The 18755-nt window shown below is 40.2% G+C and overlaps 1 protein-coding gene across 7 annotated transcripts in view; it reads left to right on the top strand.

Annotated features, from left to right (window-relative positions):
* col16a1 (collagen, type XVI, alpha 1) overlaps window positions 1-18755 on the top strand; it is a 78153-nt gene that overhangs the window by 31574 nt on the left and 27824 nt on the right. For 3 of the 7 annotated variants that reach the window (XM_040020296.1, XM_040020294.1, XM_040020298.1), the window contains exons 9-28: window positions 4581-4613; window positions 10112-10147; window positions 10241-10291; window positions 10566-10598; window positions 10765-10809; window positions 12381-12419; window positions 12536-12598; window positions 13499-13543; window positions 13632-13727; window positions 14020-14058; window positions 14854-14898; window positions 15024-15059; window positions 15157-15279; window positions 15967-16002; window positions 16396-16431; window positions 16653-16778; window positions 17033-17077; window positions 17454-17489; window positions 17576-17629; window positions 18699-18749. In XM_040020296.1, the coding sequence (XP_039876230.1) occupies window positions 4581-4613; window positions 10112-10147; window positions 10241-10291; window positions 10566-10598; window positions 10765-10809; window positions 12381-12419; window positions 12536-12598; window positions 13499-13543; window positions 13632-13727; window positions 14020-14058; window positions 14854-14898; window positions 15024-15059; window positions 15157-15279; window positions 15967-16002; window positions 16396-16431; window positions 16653-16778; window positions 17033-17077; window positions 17454-17489; window positions 17576-17629; window positions 18699-18749 (1068 nt within the window). The remainder of the gene's footprint in view (window positions 1-4580; window positions 4614-10111; window positions 10148-10240; window positions 10292-10565; window positions 10599-10764; window positions 10810-12380; window positions 12420-12535; window positions 12599-13498; window positions 13544-13631; window positions 13728-14019; window positions 14059-14853; window positions 14899-15023; window positions 15060-15156; window positions 15280-15966; window positions 16003-16395; window positions 16432-16652; window positions 16779-17032; window positions 17078-17453; window positions 17490-17575; window positions 17630-18698; window positions 18750-18755) is intronic. The other 4 variants (XM_040020297.1, XM_040020295.1, XM_040020299.1 and 1 more) reach the window with 4 other exon arrangements.

Raw genomic sequence — 18755 nt, forward strand, 5'->3', positions numbered from 1 at the left:
GTATTTATGGAGGACATGCAGAAATGTTCTTTCCCATGGTTTTTTAAATACTATTTACCAGTCAACTATAAATCAATGACTTTTCAATAGTGGACAAATGGGATGCACCATTGGGAGAGGGGTGAAATGGAATAGTCCAAACGATAATAGCTTTATTTTTTTTAGATCAACTGTAACTTTATGACTTTTCAACCTTTTTGTTGCCACCTACTCTACACTTACTACTCTATACTATATTTTCTAACGTTAGTTCAAGATTTATTTAACTTTAACGCAACCATAATGATGATTTAGATGAACAGCCAGCATTGATTTAATATCGTCTTACTGTCCAGAAAATATTGTAATCACCTCTCAGAAGAAGAAAAAGCCAAAAAAAAAACCCAGAGTCAACAAGATGTTCCTGCTTGAAGTCCACTTGAACGTATCTCATGGAAAAGGAATATCCCTCCTCTTATTCTCCTACCTATGTAAGTTATTTGTCGAGCATCAGTTTAAATGACCCACCAAAGAAAACATGTATGCAATTTGGCTACTGAAGAACTATGGCAGAGTAAATGGAGGAAAGCATCTTTTTTTACCCTCCAGGTGGACATTAGGATAATGAATCGATGTCATGTGGAAACTACGAGGAGACACACATGCACCAATTACCGTACACGGCAGATTCGCTTCTTATGCCCAAGTATTTCTAATACCAATGGCAAACACTTTACTCTAGGAACAAAATGAAGGGGGGAAAAAAAACAAACCCTTGTCTCTTGGATCGTGAATTATCTCACCCCCCCCCCCCCCCCGTCTCTCATCAGGCATAGAAATAACACAGACAAACACAGACATACACTTGGCCACAACTTTGTTCTTCAGGCAGTTTGAGCTGTCTGAGATGCTCCTGCTGGCAAGCAAACGCCGGCCAGCAGGACTTGTACCAAATGGCTTTGTTGTTCTCCGTTGAAGCTCCACCATGGACAACATGTTTTCTGCTCTGCAGTAGTCTTTATCATTTTGTCATTTTCTGTGACTTCTGTTCAGTAAAGTCTGCTGGTAGCAATTGTTCAAAGTGTCTGTGAGCAGGGTCCAACGCATGACAAATAGAGCCTTATGCAACACATGGGAGACATTTTTTCCACAAATTGTCACAATACTTTTCAAAATTTATTTTTTGTTCTTGCTTTAATATCGCTTGGTATGTGGAAGTTCTTCCAGTAACATACAGGCAATTTATTTTTGTTTTCACAGCTGCCTGTTTTATTATTCATATTAATGGGACATGTATCTAATTATCTCTTCATTAGGGCCTGGTGTTTGTCCTGTGGGGTGCTAACTTAAAACTCTGGCAGACTCTAAGACAGTAATCAGTCCCATAGATGGTTTCCTCACCTTTCACTCTTTCTCGCCTTTTCTGCTATTATAAGTTCTCGTAGACTGACTGCTTTTAGGTAACAAGACATTTAGTCTTATTATGATTAATGTTTTTATCTCTTCTGTACCCCGTCTTTTTGTTTTTTAAAATAGCATAGCGCTCAAAGACTGGTGATTCTAATTTCATCTGTGTATCACTTTTGTACACCCTAAATAAACTGTGAAATCCAAGATTCCAGTGTGTGAGCCAGATGTTATTGATGCATACCAGAGCAACCATTAACCTTGGATTAACAGAGAGACAGCAAGTTAACCTTGGCATATGTGAAGAGACTCGAAAAACAACTTCTCTAGACGTGGATTCCTTTCTTTTTCAAATCTACAAATAGCCTTCTACTACTTCTAAACATGAAAGTTGTTTTAGAGTGGCTGGAGTAAAAGTTGTACACTGTGGCTCTAGAGGGACCTGCGAAGTTATGTCACTTAGCACTTAGCATGGTTCAGCCCTTTGTGACAAAAACCGTTGATGGACGAATTGCTTTCTGTGTAGCTTTTGGGCTATTTTTTGTTGTGTTTATGTGCTTTTTTAGGATAAAGACTGAACCTGAAGATTTCAGGTAACAGAGGCATAATATGAATATAAAGCTATTGAAAGAAACTCAGCTTAGGTCATCAAAGTGAGCATTTTTTATGATCATTATGTTTTTTAAGCAAAACTTAAATTAAAAAAAAAAATTGTAAAATATTCTGTTTCTTCCCTACCTCACATCTGATTTATGCATACACCTGCTTTAGCTCAGCTTGTTCCAACTCTTTATGCATGTGGAAAGAAATATTCAACACAAAACTCATCCAAGAACTGTTCAAATCTATATACTGGAATGCCTCTTTCATTATGTATTAAAAAATAATATAGCTCTTAAGATTAGTTAAATACAGCGTGAAATAAACAACAACAGTATTGCACATGTCATTGTTTATTTAACAAAAACTAAGCCAAAATGCAGACGCAGTGCATGAAAAACTAAGTACACCCCTGATTCTGTACCTTCTAGAACCACATTTATTAGTATAGTATAGTATAGTATAGTATATTGAACTAATCAGCTTTTTGTATAACTTAACACAATGCTGTGGAATTTAGGCCCACTCTTCTTTACAATCTTGATTCCGTTCATCAACATTTGTAGGCATTTTTTATGTACAGCTCTCTTAACATCTCACCACAACATTTCAATCAGGTTGAAGTCTAGACTTTGACTGGACCATTGCAACACCTTGATTCTTTTCTTTTTCAACCATTCTGTTCTAATTTCAGCAAAGCTTTAGCTGACTCACTGACTGTAAGGTGTCTAGAGCCAAAATCGTCACGTCTCCATCACCATGCTTGACAGTTGGTAAGAGGTGTTAGTACTGACGTTTGACTTTCACCAAACAAAAGTACTTTGCATTATGGCCAAACATGTCCACTTTGTTCTCATCTATCCAAAGGACATTATTCCAAAGGTCTTGTGGTTGTTTTAGATGCAACTTTGCAACCTAAGCCATGTTGATACGCTCCTGTAAGAGAGATGCTTTCTCCTTGCAACCCTTCCAAGCAAGCCATACTTGTTAAGTCTTTTTCGAACTTTAACATTACGCATGCTAACTGAGACCTGTGGACTGTAGCTCTTTGGATTTTGGAGCTTCGTTGAGCAATGCCTGGCTTTGGGGTGAAGTTAGTGTGATGATCACTCCTTGGAATATGGGAATTTCTTTCACTTGGGAATGCTCTCTCACTTTAGAATCATGGATGTCAAATTGTTTGGAAGTTTGCTTATAACCCTTTAAAGACTGGCGCCCAGCAATTGTTGCTTCTATAACATTATTGTAGATTATTGTTTATTTTCGTAAAATAATAATGACTTGGTGTTATATGTCATTTGGTTTTGTATTTACCCACCTTTCAGATCTTGTAATCACCAGTTCATTTTTTTCTTTATTATATCCTGATTATGTCCTTTATCATATCCTGAAATCTCAGTTGCATAACCTCCCCTTACCCTGGTGATATGCTAGACAGGCTGCCAGGCTGTCGGGGCTAAGAAAGAGCGACCATTCACACTCACATTCACACCTACGCCAAATGTAAAATCACCACTTAACCTTCAGTATAATGGATATCTTTGGACTGTGAAAGGAAGCCAGAGTACCTGGAGTGAACCCACACAGGCATGCGGTCACAGCAGGTACTGCCTTTCTGAAGTATAACAAATCTCACCCTCAGTGTTTCTTATCTCTGACCACTGGAAACCTCTTTTTCTTGCTTTCAACCCAGCGCCCCCAAAAGGTCGTCTAGTCCTCAATAGACTCAATAGTCCTTTGTGTTTCGTTTCCCCATCGTGTATCTCTTGGACTTTTTATGATGAGGTCTAACACCAGCCATAACAACGACTTCTCCCCTCTTCCCCTTACTGACATGCTTTCTTATTGTTCACTTCCCAACTTTCCATCTTGGAACAGGTTGTTTCCGCTCAGCGTTCTGTGCTTCCTCTATCCCTCTTGTTGTTGGCTGATTTTACTTATTTATTTATTTTGTCTGATTTTTTTTTTATACTGTGCACAGCAGGGTCCATCTCTTTACTTACCCCAGGGCTCCAGAGTTACAGCGTTTGCTTTCTCTCTCACTTTACTCATCTTCTTTCATCTCTTTTTCTTTTTCATGAAAACCAAAAATAAAGAATAAAGGATAATGACCCATGTGTGCAACCAAGATGGCCCTTATTTCATCCTCCTTTGTTCTTCTTCTGATGCAACGAATTGTAATGGTAACATAAATTTACGGGGATGCGCCGGACAAGCAATAGGAAAACAGAAGCTTCTCTATGCCACTCCTAAAAAGAAAAAATGTCATGTGACGTAGAGCCCTGTGATTTTTTTTTTTTGGGGCATTTGGTTACTTATATGAACAAAGCACAGGAATTAAAAGGAACTAGAAACATACCATAATAATAATGTAGATTAAACAAATTTGAGAAGGAAATCAGACTCTGGTAAGAGTGTTATCACACCAGCACCAAAATGCTAATCTGTTTGAGTCAATATGGCCGAATATTAGCTAATCAAGTCATTAAGATGAAAATCATGGTGGTCATGGTCATGCTCAAATATGAATTGAAGAAAACAAAAGTGCCTGACGTTTTCTTTCTTTGCTTTCTTTTCTTCTTTTCTGCCAACAGGAGATTTTTGCATCCAAGGATCTTGCAGAAAAAGTAAGTCTCGCATACACACAAAGCACATGTGGTTTTACGGTTTTACGGTACTGAATTTCTAACCACATTGCACACTTGTTGCATAAGATGGTCGCCTCAACGGAAGAGAGCTCTGGGTTCAAAAAGTGAAGCTGACATGTTCTGCGTTTGTATTCTGGCGTTCTTTAGGAATTCATTAAAAGAAAAAAAATCAGGTTAGGGAGGAATCGCTAAGAACTTATTTGCAGCCAAGGATGTACCCTTCCTTTGACCCCAGTGCATTCTGCAATCTGAACCGGAAATATCAGCCATATGCATGGATAACAACTCTTTCGGCATTTATATGCTGTTGAAACAGAAACCCGAAAACAATATGCAGGCCATGTGTGTGTGTCTGTGTATACGTGTGTGCAGGCTGTGTATATGTGTGTTGTGCATGGGACTGTTTCCTCCTGTCTCCACACATTCTCACAGCTTGCTGACTGACTGAAGACTGATTTACACCTCATTATTCGCTGGGTCTCAGTTGGGAGTTGCTTCTGCCTATTAATTTTGTCATTCACCTACAATAGGCATGTTCTGTTCACAAATAGAATACAAAACTCCAGACGCTTCATTATGTTGCTCCGGTGTGTGCTTACTAATGCGGGCTGCCGCCTCCGCTGACTTCCTCAATGTAGGTTATTACCTGGGTTGGAACATGCAGCTTGCCCTGCCGCTGGGGGCACACACACACACACACTTTCAAGGAAACAAAAGTGAGTTTTTCGTTTGTGCTACCAATGTAATTTGGTCAAATTATACAGGCAGCTGTTTTATTCAAAAGTAAAAAATGGTTGTGCGACCCACAGGAATCTATTGATAATACGAGGAGATATTATGCATCGCTGATACCAACAAATGCACCAAACAGGCATATGAATTAGTATGATTATTGTCATAAATGATGTGAATAAAGGGTTGATTTGACTTGTGCGTCACAATCCCAAAGCTCAGTTAGAAACTCGTTTTCGTCGCAATCTTGATGTCATTCTTTTTCATCTATTCTTTTATAGTTTGTTCGTCTTATACGAGTGCATTCTGGGCATGTCAGTCAAAATGCTCAGCATCGCCAAGCTGCAGGTTTTCATGAAAGATTCCTTTATGATAGGGGGTGTCAAACGTAAGGCTCAGGGGCCAGAATTGGCCTGGTGAAGACTCCAATCTGGCCCACTGGATGGTTTTGGAAAATGTGAAGGAGAACATAACTTTTAACATGTTTTACAGGTTTTCCTACAGACAAAGGCCTCTCCCATAGCCATTCATATTACACCACAGTAATTAAACTATAGATTTCTATAATTTTACACATTTATGTTTTATAATTTAAGCCCAATTAGTCAAGCTGAAAGCTTTCTTTTATTTTCTACAGCAGCATTTCTTTATCGTGTAGAAAAACTCTGACATACTGTTGAAATTGCTCTTCTTTTTCTTATATTAGGATTTTTCATTGATTTAAGATATACTTACATTTCTGTACATGGACAGAAAGGGGAGGTTTCACTGATCTGGTCCATATAAGATCAAAATGGGCTGTATGTGGCTCGCGATATGAAATTAGTTTGAAATCCCTGCACTATGAATAAAACCTTCTTGTTCCTGTTTTAAGATTTGTCAGTGAAAGTTTTAATGCACTACAATAATTCAGTGAATTGCATTAGAGGAGATTATGAATTTTTATTTAGACTTGTAGATTTGCATTAGTGTCCGCTGGCTTGAGACCTGGCAGATGGAGAGAAGGATTGCCAAAAAGTGTTACCAGAAGGCTCCCTTACAGAATGTTGGTGCCTGTGTTCTCAGATGTTTAAGCTCATAGATTATGATCTGTTATCTGTGCTGGTTAGCGTAATGAGTAGTGAGCGCCTTTGTTTTGGGATGGCGATGTCAAAAATAGAGTGTGCTTTGTGCGGGATATCGAAACTTTTGACTAAGGTATTAATCGAAATATTTTGACGGAAAGGCTCATACAGTCAGTTTCTTCAAAACACAAGTGTAGGAGGAAATATTCATAGGCAAGAGAAGACAAAACGCCTGTGTAATGTACTTTTACTTGTAATACTTAACTCTACTGGAAATCCAACTTTCTGGCTTCACCCGAGGAAGTGCTGACCATATGTATCTAGCAGTTTCATAGTCTCTCAGATACCCGGCAAAGGTCTAAGGGCCAAAACATTGTTCTTCCAGTAAAGTTTATATGCAAGTAACAGGACAGTGAGTGGGAGTTGTTTCTCTCCTTGCAATGATTATCCAGCTATCCAGAGCATTTTAGCTAGAAGACAAAGTTGGCCATAAGTTGGTGAAAATAGAGAAATCTTTAGCAGCTAAAAAATACTGAGCCAAGGGTTAGCAGAGCCCAACATCAAGAAAACAGAAACATGACTACAAAGTAATGCCAATGTTGCCATGTGCAGTGTTTCCTAAACTCGACTTTGAAAGGTACTTGAAGATACACGAGACTCCTGCCATTTAAAAGTAATCCTTTATTTCATATCATTACGTGTTGCGAAAAGTAACTCATTAGAGTACAACCCCCAATACCTCAAAAGTTGGAATGGTGTCAGTAAAAACTGAAAATAAGGATTTGAAAAATCTCATAAACACGTCATTTATTCACAATAAAACACAGAAAACACATCAAATGTTTAAGCTGAGAAAATGTGCCGTTTCAAGAAAAAAATAAGGCCATTCTGAATTTGAGGACAGTTACTACTCAAAGAAGTTGGGGCGGGTCTATGTATCTTTAACAGTCCTGGGTCTTCTTTGCATTTTTGACACATTTTTTCAGTTGGTCAGAGGTGTCTACTTTGAATCTTTTACTACAAAGGTGTGTAAGAGATGCAGCTTAGCATCTTAGCATTGTCTTGCTGAAATATGTATGACATTCCCTGAAAAAGATATTTCCTGGTTGGGGGAATATGTTGCTCTAAAACCTGTATATTCCTTTCAGCATCAATGATGCCTTTCCAGATGTGCAAGCTGCCAACTGCTTAGCCAATTGCACAGTGCGCCCTCCATACCATCAGAGATGCAGGTTTTTGAACTGAGGGCTGATAACAAGCCAGATCCTCTTTAGTCCTGAGGCCCACTGGATGGGCATAGATTTCCATGTTTTCCGAAACCAATTTAAAATTGGGGTTTTTCTCAGCTTAAAACAGCTTCCCACTTTTAGTCCATTTCATATGATCTGTGGCCCAGAAAAGAAGGCAGTGTTTCTGGGTGATGTTTACATATGGCTTCTTCTTCATATGTTAGAGCCTGAACCTGCATTTGTGGATGGCGCAGTGAACTGTGTTCACAGACAAAATTGGGCCTGTTTGTAATACAGAGCCACCTGAGTACCCAAAGATCCTGACCATCTAATTTTGTTTTTCGGCCCTGTGCACAGAGATTTCTACAAATTCTCTGAATCTTTTGATGATATTAAGTAAGTAAGTAAGTAAAGTTTATTTATATAGCACCTTTCAGAGACATATGTCACAAAGTGCTTTACAAGGTAAAAACATAATACAGTCATAAAATACATCATAAAAACCCTGGTCTAATTAAAAGCTTTTTGAAATAAAAATGTCTTTAGCTGCTTTTTGAAGGTCTGAGTCCGGACCCCGTAGAAATAGGGGAAGTGCATTCCACAGTCTGGGTGCAACAGCTTGGAAAGATCGGTCCCCTCGGGTTTTAAAACGAGTGTGGGGGACCACTAAAAGGTTTTGGTTTGATGACCTCAGGTTACGAGTGGAGGTATGTGTACAAATCAGATCAGCAATGTAGGGGGGGGCCTTTATTACATACAATTTTATGCGGAGGAGCATTATTCTGAAATCGTTCCACAATTTGCTGAAGCAGCTTTCTGCTATCTCTCTGCGCATTTTACATGTGAGAAACTCCGCCAATTTCAGTGTCTCAGTTTAAACATGTGATATATTTTCTGTTCTGTTGTGACAAAATGAGGCTTCATGAGCTTTCCAAATCACTGCATCCTATTTAGTATTTACATTTCATATTTCACACTGCTAACACATTTAGCTTCTACATGGTATAGAGCCTAGTGTACATTCTCATTCTCATTACATAGTGAGCTGATAACAGTAGCTTTCCACCACATAACAAGCAACGGGCATGCTAATTTTCATTTAAGTTGCATTTTTAGCTAAAAGCTAGCCATTGCAGTTTTTGAGCTGAACTTTCTCAACTAGCCACATCCACAGAGATGTCCTTAGCCTGCGTGTGCATCTTCAAAATGTGAAGTAGCACCTAGCAAACACTTGATATCAAACCTGCACACAATAAAGTGTGAATACTTCCACAATGCAAAAGCTGTCCTCTCTGCCAACATGTTAGCTGACTGACTGACACAGGATTGGACCCATTCCACAAGCACACAGCTGCATGCCAAGTAGTTGGAGGGAGGCAGACACATTGCAGATGCGTCAGGGATTTTCTTTTTTTTCCCTCCCTGAACAAACAAAAGAAACATTTTAACAGTATTTGGCTGCTTATTTGCGAAACGAAGCTAAAAAAAAACAGCAACTTCAATTGGGGAAATTGCCATTGCCATTAAAAAAGAAAGTATAGAAATGCCAATGCCAAGCATAGTATACATGCCAAAGCTTTGAAATCAAAGCTTTGGATTTGACAGCAAATCCAGCAAAGTGATGTGAATTAAAGCGATATTCAGTAGTACATTTTGCTCTTACACTTTTCTTTCCAACTTTGAGAAATGTGGAGAACAAACAACAAAAAGCAGGCTGCTGAAGGTTTAAGTAGATGTATAAGAGGTCTTGACTAAGCCCACAGTCACAGAAGAGAGCTTGGAAAGAGTGACTCGTCACTGCAGCTGGTCTAGCCAGCCATTGATAGATTTGTAGCTGCTAAGAGTGAGCGAGTGAGTGCGTGAGGGTGGAAAAACAAAAAAGGGAAGAAAAAAAAAGAGAGAAGTGGGAGAATTACACATTGTCTCTGTGCTGTTACAGCCCTCTTCACAGCACAGTCACAGCTTCAGCTTATATGCAAGCCTTCTGTTAATATGAAGGCAAGGCTCCCAGAAACACAGGACTGGGGATTTGGCTTTAATTACTCGCTTCTGCTAAAAATGCTTCAGTTATTTATAATGGTAATCCTTATTTTCCTATGCATGTGCCTGTGAGTGTGCACGCGAGTGTTTGTGCGCAGGCGTGTGTGTACCCTCCTGTGATGAGCAGCTGGTCTGCTCACTCCTGTGCTGTGGGAATCAGACATTCCTATTGATCTCCATCTCCCATGGGAGGTGTGTGTGTGTTTGTGTGTGTGTGTACACGTGTGTGCCCACCTCTGCTTCCCTTTGACTGCATACTGTAGAGCAGAATTCGATTTGTTTTTGTGCAACAGTGCCACTGCCAGGGGACAAATTGAACTGCAACGTTCATCTCTTATTCAGGCACACAGCAGGTCTTTCAGTGGATGTTAAACTCATATAATATTAAATCTCTGTTTCTCTGTGTCTGTAGTGTGGGGGGTGTTTACTCCTGAATAGGGAAGAAAATGTAAGGATCTCTGATCTTTACTTTCTCTTTCTTTCTATTTAAAGTGGTATAAAATCAGGCTGGTGGGTAACTGAGCGTTTTTGTGTTTTGCAGGTTGTAAACTTCGGCGGGGTTGCTGGGTTGAAAGGTGAAAAAGGGGACCGGGTGAGTATGAAGGATTACAACAAAGAATACTGACATTCATTTTGGGGGGAGGGGGCGTAGTAAGACTAATATCAGAGGTATGAGCAATACGATCGCTTGTGCCTAGACATGTCTGCTTCGGCGCTTTGATATTGCTGTAGTCCAATACGATGTAGGCTGTTGACCAATTACCATCTAGGTGGTACGCATTGTTCGGTGTTCACTGATTCTATTCATCACCCACATCATTGTTCATTGCCATCATTGTTCTTTCTCTACCTCTCTCTATTTTCAGGGTGATGACTGTTCTGGCTCCCATTCAGGTCCAGTAAGTTACTTTTCCATTGTGTGTCACACTCACGCCACGCTTTGTGGAAAGGCATTGTTATTTGGGTTCGTCTTTTTAGTCATTTGGCATGCAGTGCAGTGAGCCTGAAATTTTGGCCAATAGTGGTCTGTGATTATACATGCCAACCAAGTGTCTCTAACCTCAGTGCACAGAAGGACCCAAGGGGCAGAAGGGAGAGAAAGGCGAGTCGGTGAGTGCCAATACTGCCAAGGTTACAGCAGCACCTTCCACTGCTAACCCCCTAGCTGTTTACTTTGAGCTTTATTTGAAACCTCATTTTCCAGCATCCTTTTCCCAGTATTAATTATGCAGTGGGAATGATGGTGTGCTTTGTATGTTTATTTACTTGGTGAGTGACTCACCGAATTTGCATGAAAGTATATATGCAGGGCTTGGTTTCTCAAAGGATAGATTTGACTAGTTTAAAGAGTTAGATCAGCTTTAAATTTTATCCTCGATTGCTCTGAAGCAGGTCAGACCCATCAATCCATTTTCTACCGCTTAGTTGGCTTTGTGTCAAGGGGGCAGCATTCTAATCAGAATCGCCCAGACCTCCCTTCTCCACGGCCACTGCCTCCACCTCTCATAGAGGTATAGAAAGGCATTACCAAGCCAGCTGAAAGACATAATCTCTCCATCTTGTCCCAGGTCTGCCCTGGGGTTTCCTCCTGGGTGGTCATGCTTGAAATCCAGGCGGCATCCTGGCCAGATGCCTGAACCACCTGGACCAGTTCCTTTCAATGCAGAGGAGAAGTGGCTCTATTTTGAGCAGCCCCCCGGGATGACTGAGTTCCTCACCCCTCCTCCGAGGTTGAGGCCAGGAACCCCCGTAGGAAACTAATTTCTGACATTTGTCTCTCACTCTTGACATTTGTGGGCTCACTCTTTCGGTCACTAGCCGCAATTCGTGGCCACAGGTGAATGCAGAAAGTTAGAGCGTTGCACAAACATAAAGACTGACTTGACCGCCTACCTTTAGGCTAGCAAACCTTAAGACTCAGGCTATCAGCAGCACCCAACAGGGCAGAAGAGAATAAAATAAAACCGGGTGTATTTCAGGTTTAAGAAACATAAACACCAGTAACCCTACTTTTACATTTATTCACACATATGTTGCCAGTGCCTTCTCTGCAAATCACATCATGAATTCACGAGATTAGGCAGGAAGTAGACCGTTTCATTCTGATCTGATGTCAATGTCAACCCCAATTTTCCACTGATTATCTCTCAAAAAGCACAATTTTTTTTCTTCTTAGTTCCATCTGTGTTACTTGGTTGGGTGTGATCACTCAGTCAGGACTTTATTTTTTTATGTTGTTGTTGAGAAGTCTTAATTGATCCAATATTTATTACAACACATTCCTGCTTAAGATAGTCAAGGTCTAATGTGTTTTGTGCAGCAGATGAAGAATTTGAATTAGTTTGATCTAATCCATCCACAAAATCCATCTTTGCTTTGTGAAACCAACCCCCGGGTCTCTGTTTCTATATTAAATTTAGATTCTCAGCAATGGGTTGCGTCTGATTAATATGCAGCATGTAAAGCCATTCGGACTGCTGCTCTATAATGTGTTCCTGTTTCTCAAGTTGTTTGTTTGTGTGTGTCCAAATGGGGCATATGGCCCCTGCTGGTAGCCCTTACCGGTTGCCAACTGGTCACTGTGTTGTTTTGCTATGCTCCAGTGGTGTGTGTGGCTGTTTAGAGTTTCTTTAGAGCCAGGTCATTGATCTGGGCCTTGTCTCCATTCACTCTCTCCACAGGCGACCCCTGCCAACTGGGGCGAAGCAGCTGGGTACAAGGTGAAGAGCTTAAGAAACTTTTGGTGATGAATAATAAAGATATGACTTTTTAATGATCATCTAATTAAAGTCTAACCTCTTGCTTTTTCATTCCTCACCCCCCTCTGATTCTCCAGGGAGACAAAGGTCAGAAGGGTGAGAGGGGTCCACAGGGTCTGACAGGCACCCCAGGAAAGGATGTAGGTGTTTTTGTGTTTGTTGGTTTTACTTCTTTTTGCTTTCAAATTAGAGCGTTAGATTCAACCAAAGTACCTTTCAGGCTTGAAATTTAGAGTTTAGCTTTCAATCTACATTTCAATAGCACAAACATGAGTGCACACTCACAAACATACTAATTCATTCACGCACATCCACTTATGCAGCCACTTTTATCAAGCTGGAGCGGATATTCAGTAAACTCATACGGTATTACTATTTAAGCTCAGGCGCCCATTGATATTTATTCCCCCCTCCTCTCTCTCTCCCATTGCGTTAAGTCGGCCTGTTAATGCCTGTTAGATTAGGCTAGAGCAACAAAGCTTGCACAATCAATGCTGCCTCATTGACTGTGCTGTTCGTCTCTCACACAGGCGGGCGTCTATTCAGGAAGACTTAAACCTTTTAATCTTCCCTGTTCAGTGCAGTGATCCTGTAGACGCATGAAAAGTTTTGAGGAACAAATTACAACATGTGTGTGCTCTGAGATATTCCCCTGGTTTCAGCGTCAGACGCGCACTCACAGTCACGTTCACCGGGCTAAGTGCTTGTTGTGGCCAGATGGATTTGGTGGAGGATAGATTTTCTTAAGTCTCCCATCCATCTGACATTGTGAATATGAATGTGCTGTTGATGTGACTTGAATCAGGCAAGGAGAAAATATTACGTATGCACCACTGAAGACGATACATCTTACAGTCTCTACATTTCTCCCGTTTTTTTCTTATTTCTCAGACGAGGAACATCAGACAAATGGGGGAAAACAAGTGTCTTTAACAATTTATGAAGACATTTTGCAGATAAATTTCAACACGGTTTGTTTGATTATTCGGAGTTGGCACTGATGATGGCAATTCTCTTTTTTGTCTGTCACCTTTTCCCAGGGTCGAGCGGGATCGGCCTGTGTGGTCGGCCCCAAGGGACAGAAGGTCTGTCTGCATCACGTCTACAATTAACCTGTCACATTCTTGCAGTCCAGTTTGCATTTAATAGATATGTTTCGAAATTGTTTCCCAGGGTGTCCCTGGTATGGTAGGTCCGGAAGGATTGGCAGGAGAGCCAGGAAGGCCGGGACTTCCAGGCCTACCAGGGGTCGGAAAACCAGGTCCTCCAGTGAGTACGCTTTTTAATTAAAGAACTGGTCACAGAAAGCAGAAGAATGATATACACAATTTCTGGACAATGTCCTTGCACTGATTATCTTAATGTCCTTATCCTCATTTTAGAAATGGCTTCTATTTGACCAAAGTGTGTGTTTCTTTGTGGGGGGGTTAGCCACAGCTCTCAGAAATACATGGCAGGATGTGGCAGAATGCTTTCTTTTGATCAGATTGCTCCTGATTAAAGTCTAAAAGCATCTTAGGATGGCATTTTAAAAGATTCATTTCCTTTTTTTCCTTCCCAGGGCCCTCCTGGTGAACCCAGCGGTGCAAAAGGAGAAAAGGTAAACTTACATTTTGACTTATGATTGTTATAATAATGCTCTTAGGCATATTATAATAAAGATGTCCTTTTTGCTTTAATATATGAAGCATTCAAGGTCAGTGGCACTCGAGTGCCTTTGTATCTCGGAAGGTACCACTGCAGCTACTATTACCATTAGCATTAGCATTCACTAACTTGAAAAAGATATGTGCATATATTTGTTAAGAAGATACTTGTTAAGAAGGGAGGAGGATTGTTAGTAAGGAGTTTGAAAAGCTGAGAGTAACTTAAAGTTGTTGAAAAAACTAAACAAATAAGTACTAGTTAGCTAACTAAATAGTTCAAATAGTTAGCTAAAAGTAAGGTATAAATGTTTAACTAAAAAGAACAAATATCAAAAATGTGTGACATATCTACCTAATTAATAAATGAACAGTTGAAACTATTAGCCAAAGTTAATATACAGATAGTTGAAATGGCGACTTTTTAATAAGCAAGCGATATAAAAGTTTGCTTAAATTAATGGACAAACAACTGAAATGGTTGAAACCATGATACCTGACTAAGTATCATGGCGTTAAATAGGCTAGTTAGCAGAAAAGTAAATGAAAATGCAATGTTTTTTGCAACGTAATAATGTAAATGCAGTGGTTTTGAGGATACTCTAGGTCCTGTCCCAGTGTAAATGCTTTATGCAAATCCTGCTTGCAAGTTGTTAGTTGATTGTTTGCACATCAAGGACCAGCAAAGGCAAAAAGAAATGTCTTATTACTAAAAAAAAAAGCTTTCTGTAAAACAGCTGTTGTATTTACAGGGCGATAAAGGAACTTCTGGAGAAGATGGATTCCCTGGAGAACCAGTGAGAGACTTTTTTAAACACCGATTAGTATTCTGTAATGTATGGATGGGCTTCCAGGTTATGGACATGATTTGAACTTTGATCCGATATGTCAGTGTTTGAATGAGATTGTGCTGTTTTCAAAGGGTCCAAGAGGACCACCTGGATATAAAGGAGAGAAGGTATATCTTGTAAACACTATATTTAATCTCTATATGCATTTTGTCTGAGTCCTCTCTCATCATCACATTGTACGTCTAACTTGCGTTAAATCTTCAGGGTGACCCATGCGAAGTGTGTCCAGTGCTGCCTGCAGACATAGGCAACACAGTGGCTTTGCAAGGGAAACCTGGCCCTAAAGGAGAGCCCGGATTACCAGGGATAGGAGAGAGAGGACCGTCTGTAAGTAGCGCGCTTGACCGGAATGTCATCTGCACCTGACCGGAATGTTAAGTTTGCCATTTTTTTACGATCTTGCTACATTTCTTTATTATGGAGTTGTAGACACGGTCAGAGTTGTAGCTGACAATTGAACCTTGAGCACACTTTTTTTTTTTGATAACGCATATATTTTATTTTTCTTATCAGTCAGAGGGAAAGTGTGGCATTTATGTCTACCTTGGGCTTTTATTTGCCCTTGTAATTCTCACAGTATTGCAGCAGCTCAAGGGGAGAAGGCGTGATATGCTGTCAAAAGTTTATCCTCCAAGGCAAAGGGCTTTTTCTTAATGTAATCTTAACTCGTCTCTCTGTTTCTCTAGTGAGTCAGGACTCGGCACCCTGTGCATTGTGTTTCTCTTTCTGTTCATTCCGCATCTTCCCACTTACCCCAGCAGGTGAAATAGAGAATGATTTGTGGTGGGGGAAAAAAGAATATAAATCTCAAGCCTTATGAGATTCACTGTGCAACGATTTCCAATAGTGCCAGTATCCATCTGTCATACCTGGTTAGGGCAGAAGGAGAACGAGGTAGAGCAGCAGAGAGGGAGAGGGGAGATATGACCTTACTCTCACAAAGTTGAACTAACATTCTTGCTTCTAGATAATTCCTGTTCTTCCCACCTCTTCCCTTTTCTCTGTATTTAACAGGGTCTTCGAGGTGCAGATGGCAAGGAAGGACGGAAGGTATTGAGCCCCCCCCCCCCATGCATTTACAGCTTATGGTTCATTCATATTCTGTGGAAGCGTGGCCTATTCATCTGCATTCCTACACATTCAGATATGCTAACATCAGCACTGTAGACGACTCCCTCCTAAAGCAGATGCAAGCCAACCAGCAGTACAGACGAAAGTCAGCGCGCACACACTTTCAACACTCCTTCACATGGCTATCTAAGTGGGTCGATTCCCAATGCATGTATGTGCAGGACTGACATACTCCCATATCTGCCTAATTGTTATAGCCAGAATGCTTCCAATGCCATGCTGAGACATGACATGACAAAGCAAGCCTGCTTGTCAGGATGTGCTCGGTCTAATATGGCTTCTTGACTGTTGTCTTTTTGTATGTTTTGGCAGGGAGAACCAGGATCTGATGGTACCAAAGGTGAAAAGGTCAGCTCTGTGTCTTTTTTATGTTTGAGGCTAAACAGTTACCTGTTTCCACAAGTCTTGCAGCACCAGAATGTTTCTAACCTTATTAATGTGATTTATTTTTTTCCATGACTGGCAACTTGTTTGACTGGGTCAAAGAACCAAATGAGTCTGTTCTGATTATTCGTTCAAGGCAGTCTGTGACCCACTCTGAACTTCCCTGCTCCGTCTGTGTGATTTAGGGAGAGTCGTGTTCTGCGTGCCCCACTCTCGGAGAGTTTTCTAACTCTGTCCCCGGTGTCATGACCCAAACCCAACAGCAAAAAGGCGAGAAGGGAGAAGCTGGAATTGGGCAGAAAGGAGAGAGGGTAAGCTTGTTTACGAGGGATTAATGTGATTCTGGTGATTAATAAGAAGCAAATTGCACACAAAGTTAAAAACAACAACCAAAAAAAGACTTTGGACCTACTAAGGGGAAGCAGTGACATTTAAACTGAGTGGATAATTGGGTTGTTTGAGTATACTCCTATTGGTGATTTTGTCACTATATTTGCTCGCATGTGTGTGCATTGATAAGTACCTTAATTAAAATGATATATTGTCCACTTTTTCTCCTACACAGGGGCAGCCGGGAGATGTAGGGCCGGCTGGTCTTAGAGGAGAGCAGGTAAGTCGCACAAAAAGAAACATGAACAGAGTAGGTGACCTCAATAGCAGACAAGGCTTACATAAAGGGAACTCACTCAGTAGGTTTCTGAGTAAAGCTCTTAATAGACTTCATGAGGAAGATAATCACAGCAGTGCACTAATTTTAGTGCCCCAGACTGTTTGCCATTGGGATTTTCCTCAGTGGGAAACTTATTAGTGAAGAGCTTAGGTAGTCAAAAGCCAATTTTTTATTTCTTATTTATTTTTTATTTTTTTAGATGGCTGCCTGTAGGGTCTGTACTATCAAATGTGAATTACCAATTGAAAAGACCCATCCATTTTTATTAATTCTTAAAATTTAGATTGTGATTTTTTTTTTTTTTTTACCACTGCAGGGTAATCCAGGCAGCAGAGGAGCTGATGGAAAGACCGTAAGTTCAGATTCAGTTCTTTTTAAACATAATTTTTTGGATGACATCCCGATTTACTGAAATCATAAAATGTGCCCACGAGACAGGGAAAACCTGGATCAAGGGGACCAAGTGGCAAGGATGGACAGAAAGGTGAAAAGGTAGGAAAATATGTCAAAAGGTTTTGGATCCCTTTTGATGGCCAAGATTTAAAAACCAGACTTATCTTTTTATTCAGTATAATCCAAAGTGAGTGACTGAGCCCATTAACCCATCAGGAAAGTGTTTACAGAGGTTAATACAGAAAGTATAGACTTTTATAAGACCAGATGTCTTTTTGCAACCACGGCTATGGCCATTTGGTGGCCTTCTGATAGAAAGCATGTTTAAGGCTCTTCTGCATTGGCTTAATCTTTCCACCTCAGAAGATTAGAAGATTAATGTTTTCTCCTGTCTATGTGTACCACTTTGGTGCTTTTCCTAGCTCTCTTAAGTAACACCTTGGTACTCTTTTTAGTTTGTTGAATTAACACGTTTGCACCCTTTCTATCTCGCCACATTAACACGTTTGTACTTTCTCAAGCTCACAAAAGTAACACCCTGGTACTCTTTTTGGCTCACTTCACTAACATAAACATTACCACACTTTTCATCTTGCTAAATTAAAACCCCAGTACCCCTGCTAGCATGCTAAAATAGCACATGAAATTGACATGAAAACTGTAGCTCTAGTGGTGATAATAACTGCCAAGAATATGAAAATATATACTAAATAAAAATATGTACTTCCCACAATCTAATGAGCGAGAACTGTGCCCTAACCTGTGAATGTTTAGCATGAGTTAAATGTAATACATCACAGCTGCAGAAGTTAGCGATTTAGATTAAAAGTAGCATTAGCATATAAACTCCCAATGTTTCCTGGCACAAGTTAAGAGTATGGAATCTTCATTCTCTATGTTCACCATCCAAGTTTGTTAATGTCAGCATGCATGCTATTAAAAGAAGAACGACACTATATTCCATGTCTCCTACTGAGACAAAAAACCTTTCAAGTCTACCTTCCAAGCTTTATATCTCATAAAAAATACCTCAAGTTGTACTTTAACAAGTGGTATTGTTTTCAGCTAGAGGTTCTTCACTCCGAAATCCTCTCCATTTCTTACTACTTAGTGTTTTATATGTTATGTTATTCCAAGGTTTTTTAATTTTACGTTTATACATTCTAAGGGAGAACAAGGGCAGCCTGGTGTTAGTTCTCCGGGCCAAAAGGGTGAGAAGGTAAGT

The sequence above is a fragment of the Simochromis diagramma genome, unplaced genomic scaffold, assembly GCF_900408965.1.
Source record: "Simochromis diagramma unplaced genomic scaffold, fSimDia1.1 OVJJ01000753.1, whole genome shotgun sequence".
Lineage (NCBI taxonomy): Eukaryota > Metazoa > Chordata > Actinopteri > Cichliformes > Cichlidae > Simochromis > Simochromis diagramma.